At 36.7% G+C, this 18,144-nt stretch overlaps 1 protein-coding gene across 3 annotated transcripts in view; it reads right to left on the reverse strand.

Annotated features, from left to right (window-relative positions):
• Positions 1–12,162: 12,162 nt before the first annotated feature.
• Positions 12,163–18,144, reverse strand: part of ndfip2 (Nedd4 family interacting protein 2) — a 79,764-nt gene continuing 73,782 nt past the window's right edge. For 2 of the 3 annotated variants that reach the window (XM_073027455.1, XM_073027445.1), the window contains 2 exons: positions 15,022–15,127; positions 12,163–13,203 (listed from right to left, as the gene is read on the reverse strand). In XM_073027455.1, the coding sequence (XP_072883556.1) occupies positions 15,024–15,127 (104 nt within the window). In that variant the 3' untranslated portion in view covers positions 12,163–13,203; positions 15,022–15,023. Of the gene's footprint in view, positions 13,291–15,021; positions 15,128–18,144 lie in introns of all 3 variants that reach the window. The other variant, XM_073027436.1, reaches the window with a different exon arrangement.

Consider the following 18,144-nt stretch of genomic DNA (forward strand, 5'->3'; position numbering starts at 1 on the left):
TATAAATATTTTCCTATTTGCCTCCTAATGTAAGCCCCTTTTGCAGAAGGAGGCTCGCGTGCAACTAAGCCCCAGCTGGTTTCTTTTAATTTCAAGCTATCTTGTGTATGTTAAATTTCAGTTCAAAGATCATTACAGAGAGAGCAAATAACACCTTTACAGGCTAATCATTTATAACTATTACAATGGATTGCATTATCTATTATGGTAATAGGACTGCAAACCTTAAAATTAAGAAATAAATACACATTTTTTAAAACTTTTGCATCTAAGAGCAAAAGTGCTGTTTGGAGCCATCTTCTTTTAAACAGAATTTCCAGCCAGAATCCATCATTTTGAATACATCAAAAATGACAGGTTTGAATTTTGAAAGCAGTGCAGATGTATTTTACAAACTGTGACTCAGTTTCTTAAATTGTAAAAATCACCTGGTCGACAGATGCAATGTATTAGACAATTGTAGTGATGTGGCAAAAAAAATCCATACTTAAAATTGCACCCTGATTAAAAATGGTTTTCAATTATCTCTTTATACTAGCTTTGCCAGGAACAAAATCCAAACATAGTCTGGAAGTTCATTTGCTCCTTACAAGGATGTGTTAAGTAGCACTGTGCCTATCAGCCAAGCTGATTTATGCTGGACAATTAGGACCACAATGTACAATTGTAATCTTAGTATAACATTACAGGTACCTTTTCACCAGGCAGTGTTTTCTTATAAGAGAAGCAGTATGCATGATGACACATTTGTCATTGCATTTTGTGAAGCTAACTGTGCAGCAAACAACACTTCCTTACAGAGACAGAGAGACAGACAGAGAGAGAGAGAGAGAGACAGACAGACAGACCGACAGACAGACACTCACTCACGCACACACCCCACTTTATGGACCCTGATCTGAAGCTTATGATGGTTGAAACTCATGTCAGGAGGGCAGTACTTTTTGCTGAGTTTTGGGGTTGGGGCAAGGCAGGAGGTTTTCAACAAACTTTTCTATTTGCTTAAGAGATTAGTAAAGCTTTAAAGCATGGAGATTATTGACTGAAAGGTGCACTCTTGCTACATAAAGCTGTACGCTCATAAGCTGATAAACCTCTTAAGAGATGTACATTCAGTGAAATTCATGATCTACCAATGAAGTGTTGATGAAATTAATTAATTCAGAGTTGTCAATATAATGTATGGACATTGATAGATGAATGTAGCAAGGTCCAAACTGACTCAGTCCAATGCCAAAACAATCCGGAGCAAGTCTTTTAAATTATTAGTTCTCTGATAGGGTAAAATGCTGGCATGTTGTTTCCCTTTACAGCTCTGAGTCCTTTGTTTTGAGACAAAAATTAATGTAGAGCTCATGAAAAATCAAATCCAATGCTAGCTGGAACTCATTAATGGTTTTCCATCCAACTCTGTCTTTTCCTCAGCTTTCCCTTTTGATTATGTCTGATACATATTTCCGATGTCAGATATAGATTTGTTTCTGCAAATTCACCCTCAGAGATGTGATTTTTTAAAATCCAATTCTAATTACCTCAAGGTAGTATTTTCATTTTCAGTGAACAATATGCAGTTCATTGAGTGTGTCATATTCAGAGTTGTTCTGGTAATTTAAATGCCAAATTTCAAAGGGAAGGAAAACTTTCCAAAACCAAATGTTGTCATCTTTGTACTGAATCTAAATATTCCACAGTGATATTCATACAGAAAGTTGCCTAAAAAAATCTCATCATTCATCTGTACTAATTTCATTGGAACTCATACGACCTTAGTACTATATTCAAATATTTTTCAGAAACCTCAGGCTCTATTTTGCTGGAAGAACTTGCCCTGCAATTTTGTGAATGCAGACACATCTACGAACACAGCTGCCTCCAACCCATTTTTAGCACTCACAATTTACTGAATTCATCATAGCTACTTGGTAGAATAAAATTATTAAAATGCATCCATCACAGGTGAATTGGGCCTAGATTGGTCTTTATTAGAAATCGTGGACCCTGATTGACAAAATATATGGATATTCAATGGATCATTAATACTTATCTGCTTCCTTTTCTCATTCAGTTATTTTTCCTCTTTTTGTTCATTCTGTTCTTCATGCTCAAATGCCCAAGCACGACCTATGTTGTCCTGCAAGTAAGATGCACTGGGTGATGACCAAATATAACCCTGCCTGTTGCACACTTTGAAAAGATCAGTGGGGTTCCCAATAAGGTTACTGGTGGTATCATCGTTTCCATTATAGCAGTGCTTGGCTGCAGTTGTTGGATGAATCAGAAGCCAAGGGAAGACAAGCTAGCTCTTCACTACCAAGGCCAACAAAGTGCAAAACAATACGAGAGGTGGACTCCCATGAAGTTTTCCACATGGGCAATCACAAATTGAATGTTAAGAGAATGGTGAAACCTATGATTTTAAAAAAGGCTCTATGTTCTTAAGGGGATCCTGAAACATTACTCCATCATTGTCTGAACCTCAGAGAGGCTAGCAATAGTGGTATGTCCATGTGCTTATCTGGCCTAGTGAGACATGATATAGCTCAGTTTTTGCCACCTAATAACTCAGAAGCTAGCAAGTTGAAGATGATAACGACACAATTCATGCACAAGTTTAAAGCTAAAGATCTTCCTTCTGAATGGCACAGATTTCCATGAAGACTGACTTCAAGAACCTTAGCTTCTGGAAACATTGCTTGTCAGAGCTCAAGATAGGAGTGTGGGACTATGTAAAACGTGTGAGAAACAGTGCGGACATGAAATGTTCTAGGCTTTTCCCATCCAGTTTTGCCCTGTCTCTAATAGCAGGCATACAGTTCAAGTGCAGAAAATACAGTACTGTGTCTTAGGCAGCCTAGGTTTTTTAATATAAATTTTGTTTCAGTTTATTTTTGTCTTCTGCATTAGTGTCAGTAGAAAAGAGCAAGTCTTAGATTTCCATTCATTTTCCAAAAAATTAAATGCTAGAGAAATATTTGTATTTCGTTAAAGAGGGTAACATTAAGTAATAGACCACTTTTCAAATAAAAACTTGATCTTGTAGGTATATATCCCAGTGAGAGATTAAACAAAAATAACAAAGAGGATGCTCATGATCAATGGCATAATGAATTAAATGAACTAACTAAAAGGTGAGGGCATGGTGGGTGTGACAGTTTAGCCTTCAAATAATCTATTCCTACCCCCATGGCAAAAAGACACAACGTGGTCATCCTGCATCAGTAATGTCTCTCCCAAGCAGAAATTTAGCAGCAGACAAGTTTCAAGAAGTTTCTTAAGAAGCACAAAGAAATGGACAAGGCTGAAGATCAGAATCACAGTGATCAGCCCTGGAAACTGAGTGCACAGACAAGAGATACATCAAATTGATGTCCCTTCTAAATCGAAATAAGCCCAGCACAGCTATCAGCTTGGAACTCACAGAAACCACTGAATCCATGTACACCCTCTTCTACAGTCTGAAGAAGTCTTGGTGAAAGTTGTCTTCAAGGAAGACTTACTGAGAAAAAGCCATTTCTCTGAAGTGGAAACAAAACTCACCTACGCACAAAAACACAAGAACTGGAGTGCTGAACAATGACAGCAAGTGCTCTGGACTGGTGAGTCAAAACTTGAGGCAGTTTGTCCATAGAAGGGCTGGACAGTGCTACATGGATGAGTGTCTGCAGCCAACAGTGAAGCATGGTGGCGCTGCATTTCTGCAAATAGAGTTGGTGATCTAGTCAGAATTAATGGAATTCTCAATGCTGAGAAGTGAAAACAGATTCTCATGTATCACATAATACCATCAGGAAGGCGTCTGATTGGTTCCAACTTTATTCCGCAGGAGAACGATGATGCCAAATGCATGGCCAAGGTCATAAGGTACTATCTTCAGTGAAAAGAAGAACAAGGAATTCTGCAACAGATGGTATAGCCTCCACAGAGTCATGATCTCAGGGCTGTCTGGGATTACCTGGAGACACAGAAGCAAGTGAGACAGCCAAAATCTGCAGAATAACTGTGGCAAGTTCTCCAAGATGCTTGGAACAACCTATCAGCTGACTTTTTTATAAAACTACATGACAGTGAGAAGTGATAGTTTTAAAGATGGTCACACAAATATTGATTTGATTTAGTTTTTCCTGTTTATTGCTCTTTGTAGTAATTTTTTGATATTTAGAAGCCTTTCAATATTTTTGAAAGCATCTGTTTTACAGAATATTTTTACATGTGCCTAAGACTTTTGCACATTACTGTACTTTGATAACACATGAGTGATGTGTGACATGATGTGTTAGTCCAATTACTGAGCAAGTGTTGTAAAACAACCAGGAAAATACTATGCTGAACTCTGAGAAACATTGATTTTCATAGCCTCTAACAATAGATAATAATACAATGCTAAACTTCCAACAAAATGGGTAAAAATATTCTAGTCTGTTTATTTACCATCAGATTTATATCCTCATGTCAAACCAGCCCCACAACTGCCCACTCTTCCAGTAACATATGCATAATGAATGAATAACTAAATCATATTGTGCAGCGCGCAGTGCAATTATGTTCTAAGTTAGACTGAGATCCCAGATGATCAAGAAGTTCTGGGAACCAAAGACAATAAATCACTCTGACACTGCAAGTTTTTCCATGCTTAAGGAAGAGGAAAAAGTTGGCCGGTTATCCCCAAACTCTGGCAGCAGCTGCCCCAATCCAGCTAACAGGAAATAGCATGGAAGAAATGCAGCATTTGGCACATCTGGAATAGATTGCCTTGCTTTGAAAAAAATGTCTAATTCCCTTGTTCCCAGTGATGAGATTTCAGACTTCCACACCATAGCCAACAAAATTGCTTAGAATTAGATAAGAAGCAACTAGATTAACTCTTTCCTAGTCATCATAGACACAAATACAGTACTGTAACATTAAACTATTTTGAACAATTGGCAAAAGGCTTAAAATGGTACTAAATTATGTAAGCACCACAGAATTGGAGCAGTATTAATAAAAAGTAACAAATACAGTAGATCCAAGTCCTATTTACTTTTCTCCTTTAGAACAAAGCTAAATATTTTAGTTCAGATAAATCCAAGAACAATATTGCAATAGATCTACCAACTTTGCAAAGTCCTCCTTGCAAACATCTGGGAAACTAAATCTAAACTTGGGGAATGACCCAGAAATAAGTCAAGCAATAACCATCCTTTCAAAAATAAAGCTTGCATGTTGAACTCTTTCCCCTTCCTTTCCAATTCATCGTGAGCAGTTGCTTGCTTGGCTGAGATGGCATGAGGTTTAAAAAGAGCTTTGGTCTTTTGGGACTTTGCAACAGGCTACAATCATTGCAAGCAGTTTCTTGTTTGGCTGAGGTGGCGTGAATTTTAAAGCAGCTTGGGGCCTTTTGGGACTATTCAGCAGGCTGCAATCATTGCCAGCAGTTTCTTGTTTGGCTGAGGTGGTGTGAGGTTTAAAAAGAGCTGGGGCTTTTTGGGAGTATTCAGAGGGCTGCAATCATAATGATCTCTTAAGCACTTGGCAAAGGCCAATAAAAGGAAGTGAGGTGTAAACGGAGCAGCCACTGTTGGAGTGGACAGTGTTTGACTGGTCAGGCTTTGACTCACCTGGCTTGAGTGAGACTAGGCAAAGGCTCTAAATACATTTTTTTCTCTGTCTGTTAGTTCATAGCTAATGCAGTAGAGTCCAGGGTTAGTGGTATATTCTTCATGTGATACATGGGAAATCTGAGATATCTCTGTCTCCCTGAAAGCTGTATCTGCAGCTTGATAACCTTTAACTTGTATGGGAAACTAAAGAGATGATAGATAAGAGCTACAGCGGCAGGGGTTAGTGTTGGGACTGCTTCTTTTTACATTATACGTCAATGATTTGGATGGCCGAATCAATGACTCTGTGGCCAAGTTTTAAGATAGGTGGAAGGGCAGGTAGTAATGAAGAATCAGGGAGTCTGCAGAAGGACTTAGACAGATTGGAATAAAGGGTAAAGAAGTTGAAAATGGAATATAGTGTAGGGAAGTGTATGGTCATAAACTTTGGTAGAAGGAATAAAAGTGTAGACTATTTTCAAAATGGAGAACATTCAGAAATCAGATGTGCAATGTAGTTTGGGAGTCTTCGTGTAGGATTCTCCAAAGATTAACTGCAGGTTGAATTGATATGGAAGGAAAATGCAATGTTAGAATTCATTTCGAGTGGACTAGAATATAAAAGCAAGGATGTAATGCTGAAGCTTTATAAGGCATTGATCAGTATTATGTGCAGTTTTGGACCCCTTATCTCTGAAAAGATGTGCTGGCATTTGACAGTATCCAGAGGAGGTTCATGAGAACGATCCCAACAAATGAAAGAGTTAACAAATGAGGAGCGTTTGTTAGCTCTGGGCCTTTACTCATTGCTATTTAGAAGAATGTGAGGGATCCCATTGAAACCTACCAAATATTGAAAAACTTGAATAGAGTGGATGTAGAGATGATGTTTCCTATAATGCCCAAGTCTATGACCAGAGGGCACAGAATCAGTATAGAGGGCCATCCATTTACAACAGAGATAAGGTGAATCAGTGGAATTGATTGCCAGACAGCTGTGGAGTCCAAGTCACTGGATATATTTAAGCAGTAAGTTGACAGGTTCTTGATTAGTCAGGACATCAAAGATTATGGGGAGAAGACAGGAGAATGCAGTTGAGTGGGATAATAAATCAGCCAGAATGGAATAGTGTCATAGAAAACAACAGCATAGAAACACTCCCTTTGACCCATCTATACCGTGCCAAACCATTTAAACTGCATAGTCCCATTAACCTGCACCCAAATCATAGCACTCCCATCCATGTACCTATCCAAACTTCTCTTAAATGTTGACATTGAAATTGCATCCACTACTTGCATTGGCAGCTCATTCCACACTCTCACCACCCTCTGAGTGAAGAAATTTCCCCTCATGTTCCCCTTAAACATTTTGTCTTTCACCCTTAACCCATAACTCTAGTTGTAGTCTCACCCAACCTCAGTGGGAAAAGACTGCTTGCATTTACCCTATCTATACCCTTCATAATTTTGTGACCCTTTATCAACTTTCTCCTCAATCTTCTACATTCTATGGAATAAAAGTTCTAAATTATTCAATCTTTCTTTATAACTCAGGTCCTCCAGTCCCAGCAACATCCTTGTAATTTTTTCTCTGTACGCTTTCAATCTTATTTACATCCTTCCTGTATGTAGATGACAAAAAATGCATACAATCCTCCAAATTAAACCTCACTAACATCTTATACAACTTCAACGTAACATCCCAACTCCTGTACTCAGTACTTTGATCTGTGAAGACCAATGTGCCCAAAGCTTTCTTTACAATCTTATATATCTTTGACATCACTTTCAATGAAATATAGATCTGTATTCTCAGATGCCTTTGTTCTACCGCACTACCCAGTGCCCTTCTGTTCACTGTGTAAGACCTACCCTGCATGGCCCTCTCAAAGTGCAACACCTCACACTTGTCTACATAAACTCTATCTGTCATTGTTCAGCCCACTCTTCCAGCTGGTCCAGATCCCACTACAAGCTTTGATAGTCTTCCTCAGTGTCCACTGCACCCCCAGTCCTGGCATCATCCACAAATTGTCTGGAGCAGACTCGATCTCCTTCTATGTCTTAAGGTCTTATACTGGCAGAATATTTCCACTGCCATACATATCGTATACGTGGGTATTGTATACAGAGGTACAAAGGTGAGAAAGCACTTTTATTAATTAACAATTAACAACTATGTCAGATATCATGCAATCTTATGTCATTAGGGCAAACACAGCCTTCCATCTGGTTACAAACTACCATCCTCTGTCCTATAATGAACTGAACAGTACTTCAGTATGAACAGCAGGATTAAACTTTGTAGTATAGGCACAAAATATACTCTGAATGGAGAATTTAAATATCCATCAGTGACATTGGCATGGTAGCACCATCACAACAGCATCTAGCTGCCTACAGTAAATAGTAAGGGATCCAACATGAGGAATGAATGTACTTTTTATTTTCAAGAACGTACCAGTTTTAGATGCCATCGATCCACAACCAGCTTGGTAATCCATGGACATTGTGGTGACAAAATCCAGTCTGTACACGTTCCATCATGTTGTACAGCACTACAATTGTGCTAAATAGGAAACACTCAGAACAAACAGGGCATTCAGGAGGCAGTAACAAAAAGGTATTCAATTACAATGCCTTCAAATGTGCAACTTCAGTCAGGTATATCACCCATTTTAACATCACAATCAAAATGGAGATCAAACCTGGTTCAATGAGGATGACAAGGATTGCCAAAAAAAAAGCTATCCCTGTCTAAAAGGCTTATTGAACCTGCAGAGTATTATCATTGGATCAGATCAAAGCTCTGAATTCCTGCCATGTCTGCTCATAAATGCTGGTGGACAATTAAACAGCTAAGTGAAGGCATTAAGATAGCTCCATCCTCAGTGGTTCAGCATTCATATGTTACAACCAATAATTTGCAATTAAGTACAGCCAGAATTGGTAAATGTGTGATTTATCTCAGCTCCTAGTAAGCAAAAAAAAAATTGGTGACAAGATTCTTCTCCAAATCAAAAGCTAATTTAACGAAAGTGGTTGATGCTCTCAAGCAATATGAAAGGCAGCGAAAGCACCAAAGGAAAGAAATTCCCATGATTAATTTTGGTCACTAAGTGCCTTCAAAAGTCACAATGTTCTATCTTCAACCATGTTTTAAAATTAAATATAGGCATATCAACTACTTGCCTGTGTCATCACGACACAGCTGAGGTATTATTAAGATGTCATTATTTTGTCATAGATATCGCCGACTTTGCATGGAAGTTATTACATTTTCATCTAAATGTTATTTGGAGACAAACTGCAATCAATATTCTACTCTGAATCTAGGTGTCAATTTCTGCTGTTCACTATTATACTCATTGTTCCATATTAGATCCCGTGCCCAATGCTACAGGCTAAAATTCTCATCTTCGTGTTCAAATCCGCTGTAGCTTCACACCTCTTTAGATCTGTAACCTCCTCATGCCATGCAAACTTATACTAGCTGTCCTTCCCCAACTCTGGCCTACTTAGTTTTCCATTTCTTCACTGATACCCATACCCTGAGCTACTTAAATACCAAGCACAGGAACTCTTTCCATAAGTCACTTGGCAATGTGCCTCAATAACCTAACACTTTCATAAACATTTGTATTGTCATTCAATTATAAATTTTATCTGTTAGTGCTTCTAAAACTCCCTTCCTTTATCAATCTTTTTATTAGTTAAATAAATAAGTACATATATATATAACAAAAACAAGAGGAGAATTATAGGAAAAATAAACATTATCAAGATCAAACATAGTACTAATCTAATAGTATATAATAGAGAGAAAGGTAATTGATTCCCCTCTTATCCATAAAAAGAGAAAAAAAGAAACTTATAATTGAAATGTACAGAAAAAAACCCAAAACACACAAAAAAAAGCAAAAAAAAAAGAAAGAAGAACTGGGCAGCTCAAACTGACAGTGAAAGCAAAAAAAAAACAAGGAAAAACTTTCTGATCAAATCCAAAACTTCAAAAAGGTAACTGGAAGGGCCATAAGTCAGAGCATATGAAAATATTGAATAAAAGGTCGCCAAGTTTCCTCAAATTTAGAGGATGTATCAAATGTCCGACTTCTTTTTTTCTCTAGAGTTAAACAGGATATAATGGAGGTAAGCCAATGAATAACAGTAGGTGGATTAGAATCCTTCCATTTAAGCAAAATGGCTCTCCTAGCCAATAAAGTTGTAAAAGCTATCACCCGTTGAGCGGAAACAGGAATATCTCCTGCTTCCGATAGAATGATCCCAAAAATTGCTGTAAGTAAATTCGGTTGTACATCTAAATTCAGAACCTTTGATAAAGTTTTAAAGAATTCTTTCCAAAAATTATCTAACTTGATACAAGACCAGAACATATGTGCTAAAGTAGCCACCTCAATATTACATCTATCACAAATAGGATTAATATTAGAAAAAATACTGGTTAATTTGTCCTTTGACATATGCGCCCGATGCACTACCTTGAAATGTATCAAGGAATGACGGGCACAAATAGAAGTAGTATTTACCAAATGAAAAATTTTATCCCATTGATTTATCTGAAAATGTCTTTCGAAACTCCAGTTCCCACGCAGCATTATTTTTATCATTAGATAACATACTCAAATTCAATAACCATTTATAAATTATAGCTATCAGTCCTTTTTGAAATGGTTTGACCTGAAAAAGAGTATCAATAATATTGGGTGAATAAGCCAGGAGAAAATCTGGCAGTAAATTACGTAGAAATTCCTAATTTGTAAATACCTAAAAAAGTGTAGATTAGATAGGTCATATTTATCCACTAACTGATTGAAAGACATTAGACAATTACCCATGAACAAATCTAAAAAAGTTACTATTCCTTTGGTTAAAAAGGTCTGATCAAAAATTGAAGGTTTAAAAAAAAATTAAGATGGGTTTTATTAGAAATAACAAAGTTATTAAAGTCAAAGGATCTACAAAATTGAAACCAAATTTTTAATGTATGTTTAATAATAGGATTAAAATCTCGACTACCAATCTTAGAAAGCAAAAAAGGAAGAGGAGTTCCCAATAAAGAGGCCAACAAATACCCCTTCACTGAGTTTTTCTCCAAATCCACAGATAAGGGACTATCATGTATATCTGAAAAATGAATCCAAAAAGAAATATAATGAATGTTAATTGCCCAATAGTACAATCTAAAGTTTGGCAAAGCCATATCACCATACTTTTTTAATTTCTGCAATAAAGGTTTATTTAATCTAGGATTTTTATTATTCCAAATAAAAGATAACTAAAGTTTTTATTGTTTAGCACACACAAACTGCTGGAGAAACTCAGGAATCCTGAATCCTTGAATCCTGCTGAAAGGTCTCAACCCGAAATGTCGACTGCACTCTTTTCCATAGATGTTGCCTAGCCTGCTGAGTTCCTCCAGCATTTTTGTGTGTGTTACCTGGATTTTCAGCATCTGCAGATTTTCTCGTTTGTGAATTGCTATTGATTAATGATTTTCAAGGTCATCAACAAATCAATGCCACGCAAAATCAGTGGTATCAGTGACAAAATAATGACTTGATGACTATGACAGCTCATTTATTGTCATGCTTACAAAGGTGAATAGTTGAAATAACTACATTTAGTCTAAAATGTGGAGCAAGATTCAGTTGATCTTGAAAGCATGTGATAGCCAAACAGATCATGGCAATTCCTACATGTTGGTGCTGCTGCAGTCTTACATATATCTTTCTAGCACTGATCACTTTTATTAAATTGGCTCATGAATCAGAGAACAATCTTGAAACTGTTCTTTTTAAATAAAAAAGCTTTGGCATTTACTAGAGTCTGAGTGTTAGTAATAATTATTATTTTTGTTTACATTTTACTTATTTTTATTTAGAGCAAAATAACAGGCCCTTCCAGGGCATGAGCCTGTCCCACCCAAATACAACCATGTGACCAAATAACCTACCACACCCACGTCTTTGGAGTGCAGGAGGAAAAGGCAGCTTTGAGAGGAAACCCACTTGGTTACAGGAAGAACATACAAACATCTTGCAGACAGTGGTGGGAATTGAGCCCAGGTTGATGGCATTGTAATAGCGTCACACTAACTGCTACAATACCATGCCGTAATGATTCTTGGCAGTTCAGGTTAATTTGCATTTGGTTTGGTTATGTGATTGGTTCTTTATTGAACTGCTGCTAATAGATGCTATTGAGTATACAAGTCATGTATAAAACTGTAATCAATACCCTGCATCATTTTCTTTTATCATCATTGACAAGAGTGATTTCTTAATGTCAATGAGTTACAGTTCACATAACAATGTGTACTCCAAGAAATTCTTATGCAAACCAATGGCCAAAGCCAGTGTATCTATTAACCTGCTTGTTAAGGAAAATATCACACATACAGCACATCTTTCTCTGAAAGCAAGGTGTATACTCTCACATTATCTAGACATAAATACAAATCAGCATTTTTACAAAAAAAATCATACATTTTATTCAAATTCAGAAAAGAAAATGAAACTGTATTTTTTATGTTGGTGAATTGTTGAAGACAAAACCAAAGTAAATTATCAAATCAGCATTTATTTTTCATCAAACCTTTATGTGCAGATTTCTGCACTTACATCTTTGCAAACTCAACAAATCACTGTCACTGATTCAGATACTTTTAAATTACTCTCGACTTTCTTTGACTTCCTTTCAAGTAATTTTTGAAAAAAGCACAAGTCGAAATGAACAATCCTTTCAAAAAGTTGCTTGATTCAATGATCAACTTTAAAAGAAAATCAGGCAAATGAAGCATGTTCATAACAGGGTGTAAAAAGCTATTGTAACAATTTACCTCAAAGTTAAAATTAAGTTCCAGTTACATTTTTTCTAGCAATTTGATGCAACATTTGAGCTGATAATAGTTGTGTAAGCAAAGCAGTTTCATGTCATGCAATTGTCAACTGTAAAATGTGAATAATGAAATAAACCAGCAAAGCCATTTCAAAAGCTTAAAACCATACAAATATGTGGAATTTCTTCCTGCTCTGCAAGTTTTATAAAGGCATGTCAAGAAAGTCAATAGACCTCTAATTTCAAATCCAGTAAACTTCTTTTTTTCCAAATATTTCACCTTAATTGGGAAAAGGACTATTTAAAAATTTCAAACAATAATTTTAAATAATTCTAGGAACAATTATTTTTCCCCAAAATTATGGCTAGGTAGGCAAAAAAGGCAAAGCCCTTTGGATATCCAGTTACAAACATATTAGCATCTGAGGGGTAAATCTTTTGGTCTATAATTCATGGAACAATGAAAGCTTCACTAGGTTTTCTGTAGCATTCTGTAGATTAGAATTTACTAATATTTCAAAAAGGGCTTTGTGTATATTCACTTTTAATTTCAAACCTGAAAGGTTTAGTTCCAACCATCAAGCAATTCAGAAAATTGACTCATCTTATAATGAGTCTTTCAATTCAGTACTTTGCTTAGATTTTGTGGTAACTCATCTTGTTTATTCTTCAGTAGTTTTACAAGCAAATAACTTGGCAGCTTGAAGCATATCTGGACAGTTCACATTAGGAAGGAATGTTCAAGTTGCTCATTAGCCACATTCTAGAAGATACAAAATTATGAGATTAATCATTTGGGATTTCTTTCACCGTCCACATTTCCCTTCCAATCTTCTACAGCTGCACTCTTCTGAAGGCAAAAAGATATATATAAAATGTGGAGTAGTTGCATTGTTTTGATCAGATTTTTAAAAATATTTCCCCTAGGGGAACATTCATTTTACACAAAGCTGAGCAATCAACATTCTGTGCATATCTACACTAGAACAGGTGCAGAGCGGTCACAATTGTCTACCATGGCAATATCATTGAAGGACACACTCAGCGATTCAGGAACAGCTTCTTCCCCTCTGCCATCCGATTCCTAAATGGACATTGAACCCTTGGTCACTAACCCACTTTCTGTTAAATAGGTAGTATTTCTGTTTTTTTGCATGCATTTTAATCTATTCAATATAAATTTACTGTATAAAGTATACTGAATAAGATTTACTTATTTATTATTATTATTTTCTGTTTTATATTATGTATTGCATTGATCTGTTGCTGCTAAGTTAACAAATTTCACGTCACATACCGGTTGGTGATAATAAACCTGATTCTGATTCTGTGGTAAAATCCTGCAGCTTTCACCAGGTAAGGAACAGGGAAAGCCCCACCAAAATACCAAATATGAAATAAAATCACCGGTAAATCACTGATCTGAAATCTTAGCTCAATTTTCTTTCTCAAAGATGTTATTTGATTTTATGAGCATTTTATGTTTTATTTCAGATTTACATCATTGGCAGTATTCTATTTTTGAATTAATTCTAAAATATTTGGCTGCAAACATTCCATTTTATTCACGTCCTGAACTTATATTTTTTATTAAACTAGGTATAATTTGACCATTAAAAATATATTATAGTTATTAAAATACATTTTAGTTATTAAAACATATTGAAGGTGATATGAACCATTCAAATGCATTTCTGAAGATGTTGGTACGCAGCCAAAATTAATGGCAGGACTTAATGAAATAATCATGCGATTCTCACTTAGCAGCACAATGCCAGAGACAGGAACATATAGGAAATGATCTCCACAGTTAGTGAACAAGTAAACATTTCAGCTGCAATTAGATCTTGGGAGCCAGGACATCAGTGTTACTGTAATGTTACCAGTAAAATGGGACACAGGTCAGAATAGAATGGGGTTAGGGAAGATAATAACAAAAGACATGTAGTCAGGGAGGGGGGGGGGGTGGCACAAAAACTAAAGGCCTTAAAGGTTTTGGACCATGAAGCACCCAGCTCCTTCTAGTTTATTTCAAGTTTATTGTCCAGTTCACACTCATTTCTCTACTTAACCTCTTCTAGATATCTCTCTTATTAATGATGAATTTAAGCTGCAGTGCCAACAATTCAATTATTCTACAACTTTTGAATGTTAACTATGCCCTCTTCTCACCTCATCAAAGCCCTGATGCATGTTAATGCCTGGTAATGAAGTTAGATTGCTTGAACCTGAAATCTAAATATTTCCCCTTGGTTCTTCCCACCCAGTGGTGGTGATTATGGAGACGTGATTCAGTGGTTTAAAGAAAGTTTATGAACAGAAGTACTGTACATAGCCATATTCCTACCATCCCTGGCTCTGTACCTAGGAGAGGATTCATTTTCATAACAATGTTTGGGTACTTAAAAGTAGGGTGGCATTACAAGGCAGTAGTGGAGTGCTAATGAAATGTTTTTGATCACTGAGCAAATATGAATGAACCAAATCATTTAAGGAAAAGGAAGCTATCAAACAACTGAGGGAGAAATAAAGTAAAGCAGGTCACAGCATTATTCATTTTGCCATTGGAACGTGTCATTACCTCTAGTACAAGAAGAAAAGTCTGGTCCTGTGTGCTGCAGCCATGTTCTCAGACATGTTTCTGATTTTCAGGTAATTGATAAAACCTCTGAAAAACAGCAGCAACCCTGAAGAGAAAGGAAATACAAATGACTTTCAGAGTCCCAAAAGGAATAAGAAGAAAAATATATAAATATATTTTAATTTGGAATGGCTGTAAGAAAATCATGTTGTGAACAATGTGAAGACCATAGTCCTGAAAGGTCCTGACGCTAAATATTGACTGACTTTTCTCCTCTATAGATGCTGCCTGATCTGATGTGTTCTTCCATTACTTTTTTTTGGTGCTCCTAACTGCATGAATAAAGAAAGATTTATGCAGTAGTAAAGGTTTATAAACTTGCTTCAGGATCTTTAAAAATTAGGTTACCACTACCAATTTAAAAGCAGCACAAAACACCAAATGATTCTTGCTTCAATTTTGTTCAATGTCAGAGATTCTCCATTCACTTTAAGTACAAATAATCAAACCCAGTTGAGGCTTCTACACTTCCTTTGTTTTCATAGTACAGAAGCATAGATCAAATAGCAGCTTTGGTTCCCATATTTCATCCTGCAGAAAGCATAACTTCACACCTTCCTCCCTCACCATTTCAACAAATTGGATTAAACAGGTCGAAGAATATTGTTCCAATGGTACCAATGGTCCATTTTCTCACTCATACTTGCACAAGGTAGAAACAGCTGTATGTACAGAATGAAATGAACTCCTTTTCTAACAGCAATCTACCTGACAACTATCCTCTATAGCAACAATCTTCAAACAAATTTAATTTTATAAGCAGCACCTGTGCCACCAATAAACCAAGACAATTTGTAACAGGGCCAATTCACAATGTTTTCAAAAGGAAACAAATTTGTAAGTTAATTAGTGTGACGCAACATGAGTAATGATTTGCAGGCACAAGAGGCTGCAAATGCTGGAATTTGGATTACATGGGTACTTGGAACACCAAATAATCTGCGAGAGAAACTCAATGAATAGAACAGTATATCTGGGAGGAAAGGAATTGTCGGCTATTTCGGGTCTAAATTCTACATATCCTGACGTTCCTCCAACAATTTGTTGGATGTGTGATTACTGAATGCTAACCTGGAGGGCAAACATTAAAAAATGGTCATGGATATTTTCAACTGAATTTAACATTTTGATGTTAATCTAGAAAATCCTGATTAGTTACTAGTCTTGAAATTATTGGCCCCCTGCATAGAATTTTAGAAGCTGAGCACTTCGATGCCACCAGATATGCATCTCTCACTGCAAGCTGTGGACTGGTAGTTATTTCTTATAGGTTCTAGAAACATAGAAACATAGAAAATAGGTGCAGGAGTAGGCCATTTGGCCCTTCGAGCCTGCACCGTCATTCAGTATGGTCATGGCTGATCATCCAACTCAGAACCCTGTACCTGCTTTCTCTCCATACCCCCTGATCCCTTTAGCCACAAGGGCCATATCTAACTTCCTCTTAAATATAGCCAATGAACCGGCCTCAACTGTTTCCTGTGGCAGAGAATTCCACAGATTCACCACTCACTGTGTGAAAAAGTTTTTCTTCATCTCGGTCCTAAAAGGCTTCCCCTTTATCCTTAAACTGTGACCCCTCGTTCTGGACTTCTCCAACATCGGAAACAATCTTCCTGCATCTAGCCTGTCCAATTCCTTTAGAATTTTATACGTTTCAATAAGATCCCCCCTCAATCTTCTAAATTCCAGTGAGTATAAGCCTAGTCGATCCAATCTTTCTTCATATGAAAGTCCTGCCATCCCAGGAATCAATCTGGTGAACCTTCTAGCTGTGGACTGGTAGTTATCTCTTCTCTGAGAACAGCAGTAATTCTCATGAGGTTTCCTTGCCGAAGCAAATGTTTACATTTGAAAACCTGTAATCCAATGCTGTCAAGATGACAATGAATGTGACTAGAAGTTTTGTAATCCATATAGTTATAATGTGCAATATCAACAACCTCTGCTATACAGATGATACAGCACTGATAGCAAATAGTGAAGTATATTTACAGAAACTAGTATCTACCATCAACAGAGAGCGAAAGACTTGGCCTAACCTTAAACAAAAAGAAAACTGAAGTAATGGTAATATCAAAGAAACCTGATATCCCAAACTGAAGGATCGTATTGGGAAATGAAATCCTGAAAACAAGTTCACAACTTCAAGTACCTTGGATCATGGGTAACATCTGATGGCAAATCGAAAACAGACATAAAAGCAAGAATAGCAATGGCAAGAACAGCATTTACAGAAATGAGAAACATTCTAACAAGAAAATAGCAATTGACATCTGCCTTAGAACTCTCAGCTGCTACATTCTTCCTAAATTGATGTATGGCTGCAAGTCATGGACCATCACAAATGCACCGGAAAAAAGAATCAATGCAGCAGAGATGTGGTTCCTCAGAAGAATGCTATGCATATCATATACGGACAGGAAAACCAACGAAAAAGTTCTATAGGGAACGAAAACAAAATGTACATTACTTTTAAAAAAAATCAGAAAACAGCAGTCAAAATTCTTTGGACACATCATGCAGAGAGACATTAGGACATTTACCGTAGATTCCGGATTATAAGCCGCTACTTTTTTCCCCACGCTTTGAACACTGCGGCCTTTACTACGGTGCGGCTAATGCATTTTTTTTTCATGCCGCCAAAAACATTTTGCCTCGTAACAGTATAGACCAATAAAATTGATGAGTAGTTCACAGAGGTCCAATGAAATTGTACAATAAATCAAGCGCACTTTCACAATTAAATTATTGTAAATCAGTCATTTGTACTCACCCTCATCAACATGGAAAACACTCGAAGAAAAGCATTGTGTTGCCTTTATGGCAGTTATTTAGTTTATAATATTTTCGCTTAGTAATTCATTTGTTAGTATTTTCTAGTTAAAGTTAGAAGTGTTTTAAGTATATTTGTTTTCTGTACTATATGCCAGAATGCTATGACGTCACATCCGGTTTTGCCGCGTCTTGTGGGAAAATACCGGTTTGGAATAAACGGAAAGGAGGGGGCGAGCGCATTACACCCGAGCGAGAACGCTGCAAGCATATGATGCAGCTTTTAAG

The sequence above is a fragment of the Hemitrygon akajei genome, chromosome 2 (genome assembly GCF_048418815.1).
Source record: "Hemitrygon akajei chromosome 2, sHemAka1.3, whole genome shotgun sequence".
In the NCBI taxonomy this organism is placed as follows: domain Eukaryota; kingdom Metazoa; phylum Chordata; class Chondrichthyes; order Myliobatiformes; family Dasyatidae; genus Hemitrygon; species Hemitrygon akajei.